At 33.2% G+C, this 22978-nt stretch overlaps 1 protein-coding gene and 1 long non-coding RNA gene across 2 annotated transcripts; one reads left to right on the top strand and one right to left on the bottom strand.

Moving 5' to 3' along the window:
• LOC108663322 lies at positions 12486 to 21550 on the bottom strand. Its single transcript, XR_001929280.1, has 3 exons — positions 21458 to 21550; positions 20714 to 20847; positions 12486 to 12517 (listed from the first exon to the last, which is right to left on the bottom strand). It is a non-coding gene; the product is annotated as an uncharacterized LOC108663322 (long non-coding RNA).
• On the top strand, positions 20954 to 22005 carry LOC18589270. The gene is made up of 2 exons (XM_007014157.2): positions 20954 to 20994; positions 21290 to 22005. The coding sequence occupies exon 2, from the start codon at positions 21308 to 21310 to the stop codon at positions 21863 to 21865; it is 558 nt and encodes a 185-aa protein (XP_007014219.2). The 5' UTR covers positions 20954 to 20994; positions 21290 to 21307; the 3' UTR covers positions 21866 to 22005.

Genomic DNA, 22978 nt, shown 5'->3' with positions numbered 1-22978 from the left:
TAACTAAAAACACTAACATATCTTAAAATCAATTCAATCCAACATCTTTCTCTCTCCATACCCATTTTGGTCAGCCATGAATTCATCATGAAAACATGTAATTTAACCATGGAAAATTAGGAGAAATGCTTAAGGAAAATAGATTTCAAGTTTAAATTGAAAAATCTTACCTTTTTCACTTATTTTCCTTGATTTTTCACACTTTTTCTCTTCAAATTCCCCACCTAGGGTTTGTTCTCTTCCTTTTTCCCTTTATTCTTGTTGTGGCTGAATATTTGGAGAGAAATGAGGGGTTTATAGGTTGATTTTTATAGAAAATAATAAAATATCCTTACTTGACACATGTCACATGCTTATTAGTCCATTTTTCTTTTTTATACTTTAATTATGTTTCCAATCTCCACCACATGATTAATCAAAGGTCAAAATGAGGATAAGGGAAGACCATGTGCTGGACAAGTGTCCTGGTGGTGGAAAATTATAATTTTGCCCCTAGGGTGACAAAATTATCATTTTACCCCTATGCTTCGAAAAATACCAAGATTACAATTTTTCACTTCTCAACCTCAAATTATGTTCTAAATAGTCAATGTTGATCAATATTAGTCAAAAATTTCATCCAACACTCACATCTTAACCTCGGGTGGCAAAATGATCATTTTGCCCATGGGTTATGAAAATTTCAGTTTGACTCCAAATTGATCTTCGAACTCTAAATCACCATATTAAATCATTCCTGGACTTTAAAATTTTTAATTTCACCATAAAATCTCTATTTGATCTAGTTCGAGGCTTAAATCAACTTTGTTGTACCTCTAGGTACAATATCGACTTTTATAAATTTTTCGAGAATCTTATAGCATGCAAATATGCTATCCATCACATGTATGTCGTGACAAGTATTTTATAAGGTCAGGCTTTACAAAAGTGATGATGGAGTGCTTAGACACCCTGCTGATGGTGAGGTTTGGCAACATTTCAACCGCACACGAGTTATTTGCAATGGAATCTAGATATCATATTAAGATCATGTGCAGACAGTTTCAATCCTTTTGGACCAAATGTGAAACCTTATTCTGTTTGGCCAATAATGCTCACTATGTACAATTTACCTCCATGAATGTGTTTAAAACAACAATATATATTTCTTAATATTGTTATTCCAGGTAGAAAAAGTCCGAGCCAAAATGTAGATGTTTTTTTTAGGCCTTTGACAAATGAGTTAAGAGTATTGTGGAATGAGAGTGTTATCACGTATGATGCTTATCGGAAACAAAATTTCCAATTAAGAGTGGCGTTGTTATAGACAATTAATGATTTCCCTACTTATGGTATGTTCTCAGGGTGGAGCACTCATGGACTATTATCATGTCCTTATTGTATAGAACTATTTAAGTCTTTCATATTGGAGCATGGCTGAAAATCTTGTTTTTTTTATTGTCATTAATAATTCTTGCCATCTAATCATGCTTTTAGAAGGCAGAGAGATAAATTTATTAAAAAAGAGTTGAGTGTAACTTCCCAATTCCTCGAGTCTTAGGTGAAAGAATGTTATAACAGTTGAATTCACTTCCTGGTATTCCCATTGGAACAAAATGTGGTCAAATAAAAATTTCTAGTTCCGATCAAATTCATAATTGGGTGAAAAAGAGTATATTTTGAGATTTACCTTATTGGCATACACTTCTTATTCGTCACAATCTAGATGTGATGTATATTGAACGTAATGTCTTTAAGAATATCTTCAACACTATGATGGATGTTAATAGGAAGACAAAAGACAACTTAATGTCAAGACAAGGTTTAAAGGTGTATTGCAAGCATCCAGAATTGGAATTGGTGGAAAATAATAGAAAATTTTTCAAGCCTAAAGCTTCGTACACTTTAAGTAAGGAGGAAAAAAATTGTTTGTGATTGAGAGAAACAATTGAGATTACTTGATGGTTTTTCGTCAAACATATCTCAATGTATTAATGAGATCGAATGCAAATTTCATGGGATGAAGAGTCATGATTGTCATGTTTTCTTGCAACGATTGCTCCTAATTGCCTTTCATGATACGGTACCTAATTAAATTTGGGATGCAATTACTAAGATAACTCATTTTTTAGATATTTACACTCAACCAAAATACTTGTAGATCACATGGAAGCTTTGGAAGGAAAATTTGTTGAAACTATATGCAAACTAGAAAAAAAAAATCTTTCCTCCTAGTTTTTTTGACTCTATGGAGCATTTACCGATTCACTTACCTTACGAGGCTAAGGTTGGTGGACTTGTCTAGTATTGATGGATGTATCCATTTGATAGGTATTATATCTATTATTAGATTTCAATTATTTCATTAGAAGAGTTTAGGGTACTTATTAAATTTTATGAATATTATGATGTTTAGATTTTTCCATAATTTGAAGAAGAAAGTGAAAAATCGAGTCTTTATGGAGGGAAACATATGCGAGGCATATGTTATTGAGGAAGTCTCCTTGTTTTGCTTTTTGTATTTTGAACCTACTGTACAAACAAGATTAAATTGAGTGCCATGTAATGATGATAGGGGAGACATGGACTTTAATTGTCTTTTTTCAATTTTCACTCATCTTGGGCGAGCTTTTGGTCAACTAGATAAATCTCGATTTTTAGACGAAGATGAGTTATATGCTGCCAAACTATATGTTTTAATGGATTACAAGGAGATGCTTTGTATATTGAGTAAGTATCATTATATCTTAAACCTTCATGATTGATGTAAGATAATCTTGATTTGTAATATGGATGTAATGTTAGGATATTTGATGAAATGGTCAAAAGAGATGTTGTCCATATATGAGAAGATGAATTGGAGTAGAGGCAGAGCCTCCTTAAAAGATGGCCCCCCTAAATTTAAAATTTTTTTACATATTATATGAATTTTTTAAATTTTTAATAAATTTCTTTAATGGTCCCCTAGAATAATTTTTTCTTTAATAATTAATAGAAATAAAGAATAATAAAATAATTTTATATGCTTGACTCAATTTTAAAGTTTTTTTAATTTTTTTCTTTCAATTTATAGTATTATTATTTTTATTTATTTATTTATTTATTTCTATTCTATTTACTCATATGTTCTAAATCTCTATAAATTTTTTTCACAAATTTCTATGAACCATCAATCATATTCTTTTTCTTTATTTTTTATTATATCATATGTAGATTTTATCTTCTACTTATCATGTTTTTCTTTTTTCTATAATTTGGATTTTATTTTTTATGATTTTAATCTTTAAAAATAAATAAACTATCATGTAATTTTCAAATATAAGTTGCAGTGTTGTACTATTGCTCAAAATTTTATCAATATATCATTTTTTATTCAGAATAACCAATGCATTCTAGGTGTATGTTGCAAACTTTAATTTTTGTAGATAATTTTTGTAGCGTAAAAGCAAAGTAAATTCATACATACTGTAATACAGTAAATCAGAGTATTTAATTTAATTTACAATGACCAGTGAGCTCACGAATAACCAAAAGTAAAGAGGACTGTGAACCTACGGTTTTAAGAAAGCAAATCCCACAGTAGTCTTCAATGAGATCAGCTATTTACAATCTAATCTGAGCTTGAAATGGATGGAAAGGAGGGTGGTGAGATTATAAAATCCTAGTGAGTAAACAGACATCATCATAAACATCTAGAGTTGAGTACATGGAGACGATAAAATAAATCATCGTAAACTGGGTCACACCATTAGAACACATTTCATTCAAAAGACGTAAAGAGGCTTATGAATCTCATAAAAACTAGGCTTGTGCCATAAATTCATCTTCGGGGACACATTGGCTGAGGCATCCTACCGAGATTGCCAAGGCTGTTAAAAATTCACATTTCGCATAAAACACATTTTTTTTTCATTTAAAAGCATAGTCGTTCCTTGGCGTTGGCTGAGTTCTCCCTCACGTGGTGGTTTAGCGTGAAGTGAACCCTAATTTTTACCTCAGGAGATACCCTATCCGCCTTTCCGATCAAGGTAAGAATATAATGAGGTTTACCGTAACCCTCTAAAAGGCTGGTCTATAGAAACTCCTTACTGTAGTGATTAATTAATATATAATCCACCATACAATAAAATTCAATAACATAATATGACAATTTTTATAATTCGCAGCCTTTCAAGGCAACCAAACAATTCGTATTTCAATACAATTGCCAACCAGTCAATCATGCCGATTTATCATAAGCCAATCAATTTAAACAATCGAATTGCAACAATTAACAATCTTCGTGTACTCTATTTTTCAACATCATTATTAATTTCAAAACAATTTATAAATTAATTTCATTGAAACACATTTATTCATAAAACATGAAAATTTACCTTTTTAAATCCCTTTTTCCATAGAATTCATGAAATCATCTAAAAATCACCCTAGATAATTAAAATGACAGTAAGTTTACTCACAATATCTAGAGTGCAGATTCTTGAAATACTCAAACTACTGGCCTTCGGGTGTAATTCCCTTGCCTTTATCGGAGAACTCACCACCTTGACATAGTACAAAATCGAGAAATTCACCACATTGGTACTAAATTGAAATTAAACTAATTTAGACTACTAATGCATGATATGGAATGCAAAAATGCACTGGTGACTATCTAAACTCGGTATTGGCATCATTCGTCTTATTACCCGATTAAATTACTAACACGTCCAATTTAATCCCAAATTACTCCATTTCTTTTCTAATACCTTAATTCATCAAACATTATTCAAATAACATCAATTTCAGCATCAAAACCTTCCCATTTCTTCATGGAAAAATTCAGCTATTACAGTGCACTAACATCGTGATTTTTCCTACTTAATTTTCTCACCATCATTCATCATTTTTTAAGCCATTTCTCTTGAAATAATAACAATCCATCACCCACACACATCAAGGAAGATTCGGCCGATAAAGATTCATGGGGAAAATGGATTCTTTTCTTGTTGTTTTGCTTCTAAATATGCTAAACTAACTAAAAACACTAACATATCTTAAAATCAATTCAATCCAACATCTTTCTCTCTCCATACCCATTTTGGCCAGCCATGAATTCATCATGAAAACATGTAATTTAACCATGGAAATAAGGAGAAATGCTTAAGGAAAATAGATTTCAAGTTTAAATTGAAAAATCCTACCTTTTTCACTTGTTTTCCTTGATTTTTCACACTTTTTCTCTTGAAATCCTCCACCTAGGTTTTGTTCTTGTTTTTCCTTTCTTTCCTTTTGTTTTGGCCGAATATGGAGAAGAATAATGGGATAAATATGGGCTGATTTTTATAGAAAATAATAAAATATCCTTGTCTGACACGTGGCATGTTTCCATTGGTCCATTTTTAAAACTTTAAAAATTTTAAACTTTTTATCTCCACCACATGATTAGTCAAAGGTCAAAATGAGGATAAGGGAAGACCATGTGCTGGACAAATGTTCTGGTGGTAGAAAATTACTGTTTTGCCTCTGTGGTGGCAAAATTACCATTTTACCCCTATGCTCCGAAAAATACCAAGATTACAATTTTTTATTTCTCAACCTCAAATTATGTTCTAAATAGTCAATCTTGATCAATCTTAGTCAAAAATTTCATCCAACACTCACATCTTAACCTCGGGTGACAAAATGACCATTTTTCCCCTCGGTTATGAAAATTCCAGTATGACTCCAAATTGATCCTCGAACTCCGAATCATCATATTAAATCATTCATGAATTGTAAAATTTTGAATTTCACCCTTAAAATATCTATTCGATCTAGTTCGAGGCTTAAATCAACTTTGTTGTACCTTTAGGTACAATATCGACTTTTGTAAATTTTTTGGGACTCTCCTAGCATGCAAACATACTATCCATCATATGTATGTCATGACAAGTATTTTATAAGGTCGGGCTTTATAGCATTACCCCCTTTAAAATAAAATTTTGACCTCAAAATTTCACTTACCAGATTCAAAGAAAAGATGTGGATATTGGTTTCTCATCTGGCCTTCGACTTCCGACGTCATCTCCTCCATTCGAGCATTCTTCCACAGCACTTTAACCATTGGAATGCTCTTGTTCTTCAACACTCGATCCTTTCGATCTAGAATGCGTACAGGTTGCACTTCGAACTTCAAATCTTCATACAACTCAATCGGTGGTGTCTCTAAAATGTGGGAGGGTTCAGGAATATACTTTTTCAACATCGAGACGTGGAAGACATTATGAATCCGATTTAACTCTGGAGGTAATTCAAGTCTGTAAGCCACTGGCCCAATCCTTTCAATGATACGAAAGGGTCCAATGTATCTCGAATTGAGCTTTCCCCGCTTCGCAAATCGAATCACTCCTTCCATTATCTAATAAATACCATAAATTATCACAATAGTTTAATCAAATAAGATTTAATACTTCAAAATTTTTAAATTATTACCTTTCCAATGAGAAACTTTAAGAAAACTTTATCGTCAACTTAAAACTCTAAATTTTTCCTTCGTCTATCAGAATAATTCTTCTGCCTATCTTGAGCTGTCTTTAACCGCTCTCGAATAACCTTGACCTTATCATTTGTCAGATCAATCAATTCCACATTAAACAATTTCGTCTCTCCCACTTCATCCCAACAGAGTGGAGTTCGGCACTTCCTTCCATACAAAGCCTTGTATGGTGCCATCCCAATACTAGACTGAAAACTGTTATTATACGCGAACTCCACCAATGGCAAATGTCTGTTCTAACTCCCAATAAAGTCAATGGCACAAGCCCGTAACATATCCTTCAAAGTCTGAATAGTTCTCTCAGATTGACCATCAGTCTGCGGATGAAAGGTAGTACTAAATCTCAATTTAGTTTCGAGAGCTTCTTGAAATTTTGACCAAAATTGAGAAGTAAATCGAGGGTCTCGATCTAACACAATAAAAACTGGAACTCCATGTAATCTCACAATCTCATCTATAAAAAGCTTCGCTAGTTTCTCAATAGAATACGTGCTATGGATATCCAAGAAATGAGCGGACTTAGTCAGTCTATGCACAATCACCCAAATAGCATCCTTCCCACTTTGTGTCCGCGACAAACCCAATACAAAGTCCATAGTCACGTGTTTCCATTTCCATTCAGGAATCGATAAAGGCTGAAGAGTACCTGACGATTTTTGATGCTCCGCCTTGATCTGTTGGCATGTGAGACATTTCGCTACAAACTCTGCTATGTCTCGTTTCATACCCGGCCACCAATAACTTTCTTTAATAGTTTGATAAATCTTGGTGCTTCCGGGATGTAAAGCGTAGGTGGAAGAATGAGCTTCCTCCAAAATAGCTCGTCTCAACTGATCATCCTTAGGGACACAAATTTGATCTCTAAGCATCAAAGTACCATCATCGTTGAGTTTAAACTCACTAGTTTCTCCATCTTGCAGCTTTTGAACTTCTTGCTTCAACCAATCATCGGATTTTTGCAATTCTCTAATTTGATCCAACAATGAAGGTCTCACAACGAAACTAGCAAGTAGGGTTCCATCCTCACCATTATTCAACTGGATCCCTAGATATTCCATCTCAAGTAATATCGAAAAATAAGAACTCTGAAGTACAGCCAACGAAGATGAGGATTTACGACTTAAAGCATCCGCTACAACATTTGCCTTTCTCGGATGATAATCAATCACCAAGTCGTAATCCTTAATCAACTCCAACCATCGTCTATGCCTCAAGTTAAGCTCTTTCTAGGTGAGCAAGTATTTCAAACTCTTATGATCAGTAAAAATTCGACAACGCTCACCTTATAAATAATGTCTCCAAATCTTCAATGCGAAGACTATTGTTGCTAACTCCAAGTCATGAGTAGGGTAATTCGTCTCATGCTTATTCAACTGTCGAGAAGCATAAGCTATTACTTTCTCATCCTGCATTAATACACACCTTAATCCCAACTTAGATGCATCACTGTATACCACAAATTCTTTTCCATTAACAAGAAGTGTTAAAACGGGAGCGGAGGCTAATTGGTTCTTCAGCTCTTGAAATCGACTCTCATAGACATCATCCCACTCAAACTTAACTCTTTTATGAGTCAAACGAGTCAAAGGAGCTGCTATCAATGAAAATCCCTGAACAAACCTCCGATAATAACCGGCTAAGCCAAGAAAATTGTGAATCTCAGTTATCATTCTCAGTTGCTCCCATTGTAAGATGGCCTTAATCTTCTTGGGATCAACATAAATTCCAACTCTAAACATAACATGTCCCAAGAAAACTACTTCCTTTAACCAAAACTCACATTTAGAGAACTTAGTATAGAGTAGTCTCTCGCGCAAAGTTTGCAACACAATGCACAAATGGGCAGCATGTTCATCATCATTCTTCGAATAAACCAAGATGTCATCTATGAATACTATCACGAACTTATCTAAGTATGGATGGAACACCCTGTTCATAAGATCCATAAAAACTGTCGGGGCATTAGTCAAATCAAACGACATCACCAGAAACTCATAATAACCCATAACGCATCCTGAAGGCAGTCTTGGGTACATCCTGCTCCTTAATCTTCAACTGATAGTACCCATATCTCAAATCAATCTTAGAGAACACCATAGCACCTCGTAATTGATCAAAAAGATCATCAATCCGGGGTAAAAGGGTATTTATTCTTGATGGTCACTCGGTTCAGCTGACGGTAATCAATACACAATCGAAGAATGCTCTTCTTCTTTACAAATAGAACTGGTGCTCCCCAAGGAGAATTGCTAGGGCCAGTAAAACCCTTATCCATCAAATCTTGTAGCTGGACCTTCAGTTCCTTCAACTCTGCCGGAGCCATTCTATATAGAGGGATAGAAATAGGTGCGGTACTCAGAAGTAAATCAATAGAGAACTCAAGCTCTCGATTATGAGGTAGTCCTGGTAACTTATCGAGAAATACATCAGGAAACTCACTTACTATTGGGACATCCTCTAACTTAGGTTCCCCCTTTGAAGTATCGATCACGTGAGTCAAATAAATCGGATACCCTTTCTGCACTAGTTTCAGAGCTTTGATGGTCGAGATTACACAGGACGATAATACTCAACGGTCCCTTACAAAGATAATCTCTACTCCCTCTGAATTTTGAAGAATAACTTCTTTCCTAAAACAATCCACATTCGCCCGATTTACAGTTAACTAGTCCATACCCAATATCAAATCAAATCTTGGATTTTTAGAGAAATCAAATCACCCCTAAATTCTTCCTCACCTACCCTTACTCCACAATCTCTATAACAACTGTTTCTAACTAGCTTCTCTCTTAAAGGGGTGTGAATTACAATTTTCTCTTCTAACGGTGATAGGTTTCTATCAGCAATTGATGCAAATGCTATACTCACAGAAGACCTATCTAAGCCCGAATCTATCAGAACATAAGCATCTTTATCAAATAAAGACATAGTACCTATCACTGTTCCAAGTCGGACCCGTGCCTCATCTTCTGTCACAGCGAAAACTCTTGTCGAAGTATGAGTTTGTGGTCTCAAAGGTGGATGTGTCCAGGTATTACTCTCCACACCGGACTGTATGGCTACTCCCTGTCTTGGTGGTAACCCAGAAAAATCTCTCTTCTGCATATCAATGCGAGTTGGTGGAGATGATGCAGCTACAGTGGCTAGTCCTAACTGTGGGTAATTACTCATAATATGACCCGGCTAACCACAATGAAAACATCGCGTAAGCCCCCTACACAGCCCAACATGATAATTCCCACAATTTTTGCATCTATCAGAACCTCCAAAACTCTTCCCATAACCAGTCATAACAGATCTGCTAAACCTCGAAGGTCTCTGCTGTGATGGTGGAAATGGAGGTCGATGAGATGTCACTGAAATAGAAGTAGTGCTCCCTGAAGTCGCTGAGTCCTTACCTCTCTTTGGTGGTTGACTAGAAGATACACCAGGATTCCTTCTTTTTGCAAACTCGATCCGAATCTTCCTATTCTCAGTCGTGAGCTTCTGAGCTCGTAAAGCCATATGTACCACCTCCTTATGTGAGTCCCTACCAGTCACTTTTATCCACTCTCTAATCTCATTACGGAGCCTTTTCTCGAAATAATTGGCCTGATCCTACTCAGATTTCACCAGATCCAGCACATATAATATCAACTCGTTAAAACGAGTCTCGTACTCCTCAACAGTTAGATTTTCTTGTTTCACGCTCAAAAATTCTCTTTTCTTTTCTTTCTGATGAAAGTAAGTGAAATACTGACCATCGAATTCCTTGAGAAAGTCAGACCATGTTTGAGGAGTAGTAGAACAGGACTTCATCAAATTCCATCAAGTACGAGCCCTCTTCTCTAGTAATCTCGTTGCCACCATTAGCTTTATATCGTCGTCTAATCTCATGTTAGAGAAAGTCTTCGAAACTTGATTAATCCAGTCTTTTGCCACGATGGCATCCAACTCACCCGTGAAAGACATGCAACTAAGTTGCCTAGCCTCTTTCAGCTTCTTAAAAATAGACACATCTTGTACTAGCGGAACTGAAGGAGTAGCTGGAGGCACTATAGAAGGAACCTAACCAGCAATAGCGGTAAAGAAAGATGCCAATGCCTGGACTATCTCAGGAGACATGGCAGGAGTACTAGTAGGTGGCAGAGGATGTGGAGAATGTGGAGAAGTCTCGGCTTGCTCAGCAGCAGGTTCTACCTGATTGGTGGATGCAGCCGATTCCTCCTCTACTGCATCTAGCTGACAACGTTGGGAACGACCTCTTCCCCTCCCAACCGATCTAGTGAGAGGTGGGCGTCCGCGTCGAGGAGGCATTATAATCTATAAAAGAATACGAGTAAGTTTAGGCAACCTTAGGCTCTATATGCAAATGCATGCATTCTATTCGACCTAACCTAACTTAACTTAACTTAACTTAACTTAACTAGGAGTCACACTGACACTGTAAATTTTTAAAACAACTTTAAAACTAAAAACTCTTATCTTTAAAACCAAATGCTCCGATACCAATCCAATTGTCACAACCTGGTACTCCCCCCGAGCCCACGACAATCGCTGCGGTGTCCCGATAGACACTCATTACTCAGAATGTCAACCCGAAACCTCGCAAGGCTTTAATATCAGTTTCTCATTTCCCTTGTGAGCAACCATTGTCAAATATCGTGTTCTAAAAGATTTTAAGCTCTTTCCAACTTAAAATAAATAAAATATTAATTTTCGTCTCACAGAGGTATTTTGGTCATTTTTTTAAAAATTTCGAAACCAGCCAATAATGTAGTATATAAGTGCAGAACATATATTTCAAAATCAAAAATAAATTTAGATGTCTAAAACATTCGTTTAAAACGAAATTATGATTATTTGGATATAACAAGAAAATAAAATAAATATTAAGTAAAATATTCTATTTTCTTATTAAACAATATTTTTAGAGTTATACGTAGATAATTTTTGTAGCGTAAAAGTAAAGTAAATTCATACATAATGTAAAACAGTAAACCAGAGTATTTAATTTAATTTACAATGACTAGTGAGCCCCTAAATAATCAAAAGTAAAGAGGACTGTGAACCTACGGTTTAGAGAATGCAAATCCCACAGTAGTCCTCGATGAGATCAGCTATCTATAGTCTAATCTGAGCTTGAAATGAATGGAAAGGAGGGTGGTGAGATTATAAAATCCTAGTGAGTAAACAGACATCATCATAAACATCTAGAGTTGAGTACATAGAGATAATAAAATAAATCATCGTAAACTGGGTCACAGCATTAGAACACATTTCATTCAAAATACGTAAAGAGACTTATGAATCTCATAAAAACTAGGCTTGTGCCATAAATCCATCCTCGGAGACACCTTGGCCGAGGCATCCTACCGAGATCGCCAAGGCTGTTAAAAATTCACATTTCGCATAAAACACATTTTTTTTTCATTTAAAAGCACAGCCGTTCCTTGGCGTTGGCTGAGTTTTACCTCACGTGGTGGTTCAGCGTGAAGTGAACCCTAAACTTTACCCCAAGAGATACCCTACGCGCATCTCCGATTGAGGTAAGAATATAATGGGGTTTACCGTAACCCTCTAAAAGGCTGGTCCACAAAAACCCCATACCGTAGTGATTAATCAATATATAATCCACCATACAATAAAATTCAATAACATGAAATGGCAATTTTTATAATTCCCAACCTTTCAAGGCAACCAAACAATTTGTATTTCAATACAATTGCCAACCAGCCAAACATGTCGATTTATCATAAGCCAATCAATTTAAACAATCGAATTGCAACAATTAACAGTCTTCGTGTACTCTATTTTTTAACATCATTATTAATTTAATTGAAACACATTTATTCATAAAACATGAAAATTTACCTTTTTAAATCTCTTTTTCCATAGAATTCATGAAATCATCTAAAAACCACCCTAGATAATTAAAATGACAGTAAGTTTATTCACAATGTCTAGAGTGCAGATTCTCAAAATACTCAGACTACTGGTCCTCGGGTGTAATTCCCTTGCCTTTATCGGAGGACTCACCACCTTGACATAGTACAAAATCGAGAAATTCACCACATTGGTACTAAATTGAAATTAAACTAATTTAGACTACTAATGCATGATATGGGATGCAAAAATGCACTGATAACTATCTAAACCTAGTATTGGCTTAATTCTTCTTATCACCCGATTAAATTACTAACGCGTCCAATTTAATCTCAAATTACTCCATTTCTTTTCTAATACCTCAACTCACCAAACATTATTCAAATAACACCAATTTCAGCATCAAAACCTTCCCATTTCTTCATGGAAAAATTCAGCCATTATAGTGCACTAACACCGTGATTTTTCCTACTTAATTTTCTCACCATCATTCATCATTTTCTAAGCCATTTCTCTTGAAATAATAACAATCCATCACCCACACACATCAAAGAAGATTCGGCCAATGAAGATTCATGGACAAAATGGATTCTTTTCTTGTTGTTTTGCTTCTAAATATGCTAAATTAACTAAAAACACTAACATATCTTAAAATCAATTCAATCCAACATCTTTCTCTCTCCATACCCATTTTGGCCAGCCATGAATTTATCGTGAGAACATGTAATTTAACCATGAAAAATAAAGAGAAATGCTTAAGGAAAATAGATTTCAAGTTTAAATTGAAAAATCCTACCTTTTTCACTTGTTTTCCTTTATTTTCCACACTTTTTCTCTTGAAATCCTCCACCTAGGTTTTGTTCTTGTTTTTCCTTTCTTTCCTTTTGTCTTGGCCGAATATGGAAAAGAAGAATGGGATAAATATGGGCTGATTTTTATAGAAAATAATAAAATATCCTTGCTTGACACGTGGCATGTTTCCATTGGTCCAGTTTTAAAACTTTAAAAATTTTAAACCTTTTATCTCCACCACATGATTGGTCAAAGGTCAAAATGAGGATAAGGGAAGACCATGTGCTGGATAAATGTCTTGGTGGTAGAAAATTACTATTTTGCCCCTAGGGTGGCAAAATTACCATTTTACCCTTATGCTCCGAAAAATACCAAGATTACAATTTTTCACTTCTCAACCTCAAATTATGTTCTAAATAGTCAATTTTGATCAATCTTAGTCAAAAATTTCATCCAACACTCACATCTTAACCTCGGGTGGCAAAATGATCATTTTGCCTCCAGGTTATGAAAATTTCAGTTTGACTCCAAATTGATCCTCGAACTCTGAATCATCATCTTAAATCATTCCTGGATTGTAAAATTTTGAATTTCACCCTTAAAATCTCTATTCGATCTAGTTCGAGGCTTAAATCAACTTTGTTGTACCTTTAGGTGCAATACCGATTTTTATAAATTTTTCGGGACTCTCCTAGCATGCAAACATGTTATCCATCACATGTATATCATGACAAGTATTTTATAAGGTTGGGCTTTACATAATTAGTTTAATTCTTCAAACTATTTGATAAAATTAGAATCATTATGGTTAGCATAAACCCAATAAATAAATTCTAAACTAATATGTTAAACTTATCAAATTTTTTAAAAAATAAAGGTGAGTCTATTAATCTAAATCCATCAATTTTTAATATAAATCTAAGCCTATCATAACATATTATTTCTTAACAATCCAACCTAATAGCCTATCATAACATATTATATCTCAATAATTCAATCCAAAAACCCAATATGTTAATTAACAATTTAGAGGCAAATAGAAAATAAGAGAAGAGCTAGAACACACAAAGTAAAGAGGCAATTCTTTTTATAGTTTTATTCAGTCATATATATAAATGACATCATCATTATTATTAATGTATATTTGTTTTATATGTCCAATATCTTTTGAATTTTATTTAATTTTTTAGATGAGTGATAATTGAATTATATATAAAGTTCTCTTTAACTGTTTAATGTGTCTTTCTGTTTGGCCCTCCCTTTGAAAATGTTCTAGCTCCACCCTTGAATTGGAGAAAATACGTGATTCAAGATTTGCACAGTGGTTCCAAGAATATGTAAGTTTATGTGCAATCGATAAGTTGCCACTTAATACTAAAAAGGCATTACTGATGTACATTAACAATTAATGCTCTTATATTACATTTTGGTAGGTCGCAGAACATAAGGATGAAACTGACCGACATAAACTTGAAATTTCTCATGATCCAGGACGTATGGCAAGGTGTTATAAAGGATACTTCGTAAATGGTTTCAAGTTCCACACCTTAGATTATGGGCAAAATCGTAAGCCAATGAATAATGGGGTATGTGTCAAAGGGAGTTTGTACAATTATTATGAGCGTGACTTTTATGGTATCTTGGTGGATATAATCGAGTTAGAACATTTTGGTATCGAAAATAGAGTTGTGTTATTTAAGAGTCATTGGTTTAACACTGAAAAAAAGTGTTGAAGTAGACTTTTTTCATGGTTTTACTGAAATTAAACACAACTCGATACTTGCTATGAATTAACCATTTGTTTTAGCTGCACAAACTCACCAAGTTTATTATGGTAGTTGCACCTAAGCATTTGTCTCATTGGTTGGTGCATAATCCACCTACCAAAGAGCAGGGTTCAAATTCCCCCTCCCCCAATTACAAAAAAAAAAAAGTTTATTATAGTAGTTATCCGTAACCAAAAGATATCGATGTGATTGGTGGGCAGTATTTAAAACAAAAGCTAGGAGTAGATTTCACCTTCCATGTAGTGGAGACAAAGAAAATGAAATTGATTGAATAAGGAAGTGTACCAAAAAGATGATGTGTCTATTCCAATTAATATTACTCCTTTTGAAGACCTTGATATCCTTGTAGTATTAACAAGTGGTGATTAGGTAATGTCTTGATTAAGGATGAAGAAGATAACATGGAAGAAGTTGAAGAAGAACTTGAGAACCAAGATGAAAAAACTTTTAGTGACAGCGATGAGAAAAAAGTCCATGAAGAACATCAATTTGCTTATTCTGAAAGTGATTAATGATGTTAGAAATATATGTTATTGGTTTTGTATATTTTCTTACATAATTGTTTAACTTTATTATTATTATTATATTAAAAAATCTTGATATGTTATTATAGTTATTTATATTTTAAAATATTTAAATGTATGCTAGAATGTCATGTTTTATTAACATTTTTTATTGTAAACATGTGTGGGAATTAGTCTTGATTCTTACATTTTGATGATGATTTTGATAGTTTGTTTCAATTTCTTTTAGCTTATATGCATGTTTTTGTTAACATTTTTTATTGTAAACATGAATGGAAATTAGTCTTAATTCTTATATTTTGATGATGATTATGATAGTTTGTTTCAATTTCTTTTAGCTTATGTATGAATATTTTGTTACATTGCAAGAATGATGGTTAAAGGGAAGCATTCAAAACCAAGACCTTGAGTAACAAATACCTCTAGATCTATGTTATCACTTACGAATGTTGGTGCATTTCCTAATCCATCCACTCATCCACAAAGACAATAGCCCAATGATTTGCCCTCAGAGCCACCTTTTCGTTTGATGCGTCGTGGAGCCAGTAATCAATGTGACATATGCCCATGACTCTCATAGATCCACATCCGTTGATTAAGGTGTAAGTAGAGATAGCACATACTCAAGGTCAAGGGGTAGAGGGCATAGTGTAGGAATACATACACCAACAAATCCAACTCAAACATTGCGTATAACTCCTCTTGGAGATAGGTATATTATCTAATATTGTAATGAAATAATTATATCTCTTGTATATTGTACTAAGCAATAATTTTCTTTTATCTTATGGTAGTACTTTTTTTTTAGATAGGGGTCACCACAACAATAACAAAAATCATAAAAAATCACTTCCATGGTCCATGGCCAACATGGAAGAAAATCCCTATTAACATTAAAGAGTTAATGTTTAAGAAATTTGAGGTATATGTTTAATATTCAATTAAATTATAATTTCTTGTTTTTAATTATGTATTAAATTTTTTATTTACTCAATTATTTTGTTGTAGAAAAAATTTGTCTGGGCTTCAAATGAAGATCTTTTGGTTCAACAAATATGGAATAAAATTTGTTCTGATTGACAAAAAAACATGCTTTCAGAAGAAATGACACAAGCAAAAAAAGAAGCCAACACAAAAAACATCATGGACTGTAGGCAACGGATCACAACTGAAGTTTAGGATACCCTTATCGATGCGGTATAGGGTACAGAAGAATGGAAAAACAAATTAGAACAAGCAAGGAGGAATCGTTTAACACAAAAAGAAAGAAGCATTACAAAGCACATTGGTGGTTCAGTTCCATTCTTTATTCATGAAAAAAGGATGGTATGAATTAATATTTACTTTTTATGATTTACATACTACCACTTCACATATTCTAATATGCTTTACATGTTATGTAAAATATACACATTATGATTGTGTATAGTTTTAAATGAATGCAGGCAAATGACATGAATCGAGATGTTAGCTTTATGGAAGTATTCAACCGCACCCATAGACGTTTAAGGGGTCATGGTGATTTCATAGACAATAAGTCTAAAACAATTAGTGTACGTAAAAAATTGATTGATTTTTACTCCAAGTTAACAATAAAATTATATACTAATTCTTTTCACTTTTTTTATATGTAGAAAACATATACTACTACATTATCACAAAAGTACAGTGATGATTCATTCTCAAAGCAAAAATTTGATCCGCATGCTTAGACTAAAGCAATTGGAGGGATGACAACTACACACACTCACATGTATGGGTTTAGTTCTCGGAGGCCTGCTACAACTATACTTAATGATGCAGCAACATTTGAGTCAATAGCTAGCCTTTGCATAGGTCCTAACATTAGGTTGGAAGAAAAAGTGAAAAATCTATTAAATGACATGAGTCAGATGAGTGAGAAAATGATGCAACATTTTGAAGCCATGAATGAATTTATGGCAAGTATAAAAGCAATGATGACAAAGAAGCATTCGAAAAAAGGCCATGTGAGTACTTCAAGTTCAGATTATGACGAGTAAGGTGACATTTCATGATAATAGCCTATTTTCTGAATTTGACTTAGATACTTTTTTAATATGGTATATAATAGCACATTTAACTTTATTTTTATATTTGCATATTGTGTGTTTGTAATAATTTTTAATTCTGCCAACTCAACTTTGAATTAAGTATTTTAATTGCATGTTAATTGTAAGTTGCGTAGATTATTTTTATTAATTTGTAATTATGATTATTTTAATAATAAAATTGATGTTTTTGGGGATTCATATGGAATTTTCCATTGGTAGAGCATTTCCAACAGAAATTCTATTGGAAATTACCTACAAATTTTTCAACGAAAATTTCCATTGGTGTTGGTTTCCATCCGTTGGTAAATTTCAACAGAAAATTCTGTCAGAAATCTGTTGGTAATTCCCAATGAAAAATTCTGTAGGTAATTTCCAATGAAAAATTCTATTGGAAAGTCAGTTGGAAATTTCTAACAGAAACTTGACTATTTCCTATGAAAAATTTCTTCAAAAAAAGTCTGTTTTTTTGTAGTGTTATAAATAGTCGTCCTCATGAGCTAGCTTAAGCGCATAAATGACTTATGGTTTGATTAAAAGATATATCTACATCGAATGATGTAGATGTAGTTCTAGGTTCATACATAAAATAATAATCAAGATGAGACCAAGAAGGAAAACCTTAATCTTAGAAGATTTTTGTAAGCTATGCCATTTTGTTTTGTCTAGTTTTATGTCAAGAAAAAGTCTTGCATTTTTTCAAGAAATTTATTTCATTTGCCTTGCACTCAATGCTAAAGAACCCATGTACTTGTGCCAAGGTGAATGACAAACCAAACCCTAGACAAGATGCTTATTGATTTCATCCTTTTTCTTTTAAAATTGTTTTCATATCATGTGTGCTCGATAACTCAATTGCTTGATGTAACGAGAAGTTTCATTAATCTTTTTTGTGTTCGTGTGATTGATTTTTTTTTATTTATATTTTTTAATAACATTCTAAACTTAATTCAAGTTCATGAAAAGATATAGGTTACAAATTACCAAACAAATATAGCCTTATAAGTATGATTATGTGGAGCAGACCTCTCAGTTTTTAATTTTTTTTTATTTTTATGTGTATAAAAGTCAAAATATATAACTTTGCACCTTTATATAATTTAAAAGAACTGATTTGTAATAGTGATAAGGAACTTTAGCTAAATTTTGAATCCCTAGGTTCAATCCTTTCTAAACCCAAATTTTGAAATTATTTTTCTTCTCTTTTTTTTCCCTTTTTTTTTTAGCTCATCTTTTTGTTTTTGTTTTGGAGTGACATCAAATATCATTTTTAGAGTATTGTCCCTATCATGATTCTTTGAGTTTAGAGTTTTTTTCTTTTTTTTTTTTTGAAAGACAAAAAAATTTATTAGAATTTTAAGAGAAATAGAGTTTAAATTCTCCAATTCATAAAAAAAAAATCGAAAAATAAAGAACAGAATGGTGAAAACATCTCTGAAGTGAAACTCCCTGTTTTGCTAACCTATTAGTTATAAAATTTGTCTCTCTAAAAGTTTGCTTGAAGTATAAACTTGAAATTTAGTACTTAAGACTTTTAATGTGATTAAAGATTAACTTAAAAATTTAAATAACAGTGTAATGTTTATTAATCCAAAAAATTGTATTGCAAGAGTCACTTTGAATAATAAGGGAATGAGAAGAAACCCAAGGTGATGAATTGAAAATCAAAATACTATATCAAGGTGTATATAATCAAATGTGGCAAATATCTTATAATCTTGGGGTTTTTTTTTCAATCAACTCAAATATTTTGTATTTTGACTTTATCATATATAAATAGTCTTCGATTAAGTTTACAAGAGAGAAAGAGATTTACTACAGGTATATATGAGTTTTAGTTTAAGTGACAGTAAGAATACATTTATTTGAAAACTTATATTTCTTAGATTATGGTAAAATTTCTTTTAATGTCCAGATCACATGCGTGGTATCAAATCAAACCACGAAATTCCTTTATCTTTTATGTTCATTTTATTTTTGCTATATTTATTGAATTTTTGTGGATTGCGATTGAGTCTTATCACAACAATTCCTAACTCTGGAATATTTTATGAAGTTATAATTTTTGTTTTTTGCATCGGTAGCTTCACTAGAAAGAGTCGCCTAGAAGCATTAAAGGAAAAGCCGAATGCTACCTACAGAGTTGCTTGCAGGCCGTACATGAAGCACAACCATGGAATGAGAATAATTGGCTAGGGCTAGAGTACTATTAGTTATTAATAGAAAGGCTAGCCAGCTAATAGTAGACATTGCTTTGGTTTTGTTTGTTTCTAATAAGCTCTATGAAGAATTGGCAGTTGTTGTTGCTTTCGAAAGAGCATTAACTGAGTATGTGAGCCTTGGAGGCCACTAACAAGGCCAATGATCAATGAAAAGAGAAGTGGGGTTGCTTTGATTCGTCCTTTTAGCTACGCTATGTTTATTTTCCTTTGGAAGCGTTAGCAAAAATGTTTGTGAGAGGGAAGAGGGGTATAAAGAAACCGCATATGTAGATGGTTGATAAAAGGTATGAGAAAATAAAAATAGCAGGAATAAGCTGGGTGATTTGAAATGAGAGGAGAAAAAGGTTAGACCATATTAAGTATAGGAGAAGACTTGGAAGATGGAATTGAAGGGGAGAAAAAACTAAAGTACTGAGAGTAAGGTGGAGTCATGTGAGGGCATTTATAGTGGGTTTATGGTCTTTGTTTCTTAGTGCACATGGGAGAGGACTCCTTCTTTAGGTAGGTGCAAAAAGGCGAAAGCAGCATGTGAGGCCCTGTGCCCACTCTCAACAAACCCACCCCAAAATATTTTTGGACATGAATCTTTGGTATTTTTTTGGAAAATTCTAATCATCACTCTCCATTTTGACTTATGAGTTACCATCTTTCTACTCCTATCACTCACTACTGCTACTACTACTACTACATTGGTCCCTAAGACAGACTCTAAAGACTTGAGTGAGGTCAACAATGGCCCTTTTGCATTGCTATTGTATTTATTTATTTTCATGAAAATTAGATAGATCAGATCTACACGTCAGTAAGTATCAATATATATAACTGATTTATATTCAAGCATTTGGTTCATTAATTGATGTCTGATCTCTCTGGCTAAAGAGCAAGGTTTGAATCATCCTTTTCCCAATTAAAAAAATATATACAACTGATTTGCTGGAAAAATGAAGAAAAAATGTACCTGGAAGAAGAAAAACTGTGTTACCTCCACCTTCCGTAATCAGCTCTTTATTTTGTCCTATTCCTTCAATTTCTTTATCACTCCAATTATCTTGTGGGCTGGAGTCCATATTTCAAAGTCGGTTTTGACATGAACTGAAACAAGAGGTCGTATTTGTACATATAATATCCACCAATGACCAATCCTTTTGTCTATGACATAAGATGTAGCTAGCTAGATGCTTAAGTTGTACGTCCTAAATCAGTTGTTCTCCAAACTTTTTCTTCTCTCTGCGTTTGAAGGTATTAGAAAACAATGGAAGGACTCTTTTATCTCTCTTTCCTCTGTCCATTACTCTTGTTCACATTTTTTTTTTCCCCTTTGAATTGTTATATTCCTAGCTCCGTGGGTTTGTCCTTAACTCTCTGATTTAACAATTCTTTGATATCTTGATTCTCATACAAACACCACTGCTAGTAATATTTTTTGTTCTCATATAACTATTAACAAAACTTTTTCTATTTAGTTTTCTCTACTCTTCTTTTTTCTGTTGTTTCTATTTCATTTTCCTTATATTACTTATTGTTAAAATGGCAGCATTATTCGCTTTCTGGGATGGAAGGACACATGAGTAAACGAAGACGTATTTATTCTCAGGAACCAAGGAAGATAATCCAAGCCAATTTTGCAAGAAAATATGTGAAATACTTAGTCCCTGCTCTAACAAAGATCAGTAAAGAAATATTGTCTGGCGAAAGCACTAACCATGAAATAGAGGAGATTGTTAGGTATGAAATGGATATGGCATTGGCGTTGTCGGCTGAAGGCTTTGCGTGGAGTCATGCCTTGAAAGACGAGCTTCAATTATATGTCAATGTAGCTAGATTTCAAAGCTCTTTGGCTTATCATCAGCTCCCATCCTTCAAAATTTCCTCATCAACATATAGTCCAGACTGTGGGAACATGATACAAAATGAGGTCGATGATCACCAAAATGCAATGCTCTTAAAGAAGATTTCTTCCAAACCTGACCATGAGCCTACAGCCAAGAAATCGAAAAAGGCTAAAAGAACAGAAATGCAGCCAGAAAGTATGAAAGAGGAAGAAGTGGAAAGTGGAGAAGAGAATCAGATTAGAAGGCGATTAACATATCTAAGGACTCTTTTACCATGAGGGAGTGAGATGATGTTTGATGATGAAATGTTAAGTGAAGTGGGAAGTTATATTTCCTGTCTTGAGTTACAAGTGAATATTCTTATGTCCATGGTCGAAACAAATTGATTATCTAGATTAATTTCTTTTTACTAGCTAATTCACTTAATTTCTATTAAGAGTCAGTTTGGCTTGGTTTTTTTCTAACTTAAAAGCTATTATGAAACTTTTATAAAAAGTAATAGCTTTTAAAATTAAGGTAAAATTGTTTGGTAAATTTTTTTTTTATAAGTTTTTTTTTATAAGTTATAATTTTTGTTAAAATTATCATAGAAGGTTTTTTTTTTTTTTTTGAGAGGGTAATATTGTAATTATTTTTAACAAATGAGGATATATTTGAAATAAAAATAAAAATTTTCTTATATTTTTAAAAGAAGAGAAGAAAAAGTTCCTCCTTGGAGCTTTTTTTTAAGCTCTTTTTTTAAAAATTTTGTTCTTAAAAAAAAAAGCAACTTTTTTTTAAGAGCTTCTCAAAAAATCATATTTAGTCTGACTTTTACTTTTAAGAAGTAGATAAGTTGAAAAAAAACTAGGCCAAACATACACTAAAACACTCCATCAATGTTGAAAGCATGGCCCCAAGCCAATATATATCTATTGATATATTGTTGCTGCTGTTTCATTATTTTAAAAGTTGTAAAATGTATGGTTGCTATCTAATCCCTTATGTATTTGCACCCAAAAGAAAAAGAAAACAAAAATGCCTTCTATATGGATTAGGAGGATATTTGCACTTTCTCCCCTCATCATTTTGGTAGTATGAAATACAAATATTATATCATTTGAGTTGTAATGCAAACGTTTCAAAGATTCATTTGGTTAAAAAAGGTATATGTGCAAGAGTGTTTGACTAAACATGTACAGAAAATATATTGTAATAAAAGTAAAGATATACTAAGAAGATCTAATAAAGAAAAAATATTGCTTTAATACTCTCCTTCAAATCCGAGGATGAAGGTTCTAAATGTCCAATTTGATGCATAAAAAATGAAAACGTGGTGAATAAGTGAGAAAAGCTAGTTTGTGGTGAAAATGGAATGAGGAAGAAGGTTGTCAACTTGGAGTTTCTCACGA

This window comes from Theobroma cacao, chromosome 9 (genome assembly GCF_000208745.1).
Source record: "Theobroma cacao cultivar B97-61/B2 chromosome 9, Criollo_cocoa_genome_V2, whole genome shotgun sequence".
In the NCBI taxonomy this organism is placed as follows: domain Eukaryota; kingdom Viridiplantae; phylum Streptophyta; class Magnoliopsida; order Malvales; family Malvaceae; genus Theobroma; species Theobroma cacao.
The sequence above is the reverse complement of the archived record's forward strand: the minus strand, read 5'-3'. Positions and strand labels throughout refer to the sequence as shown.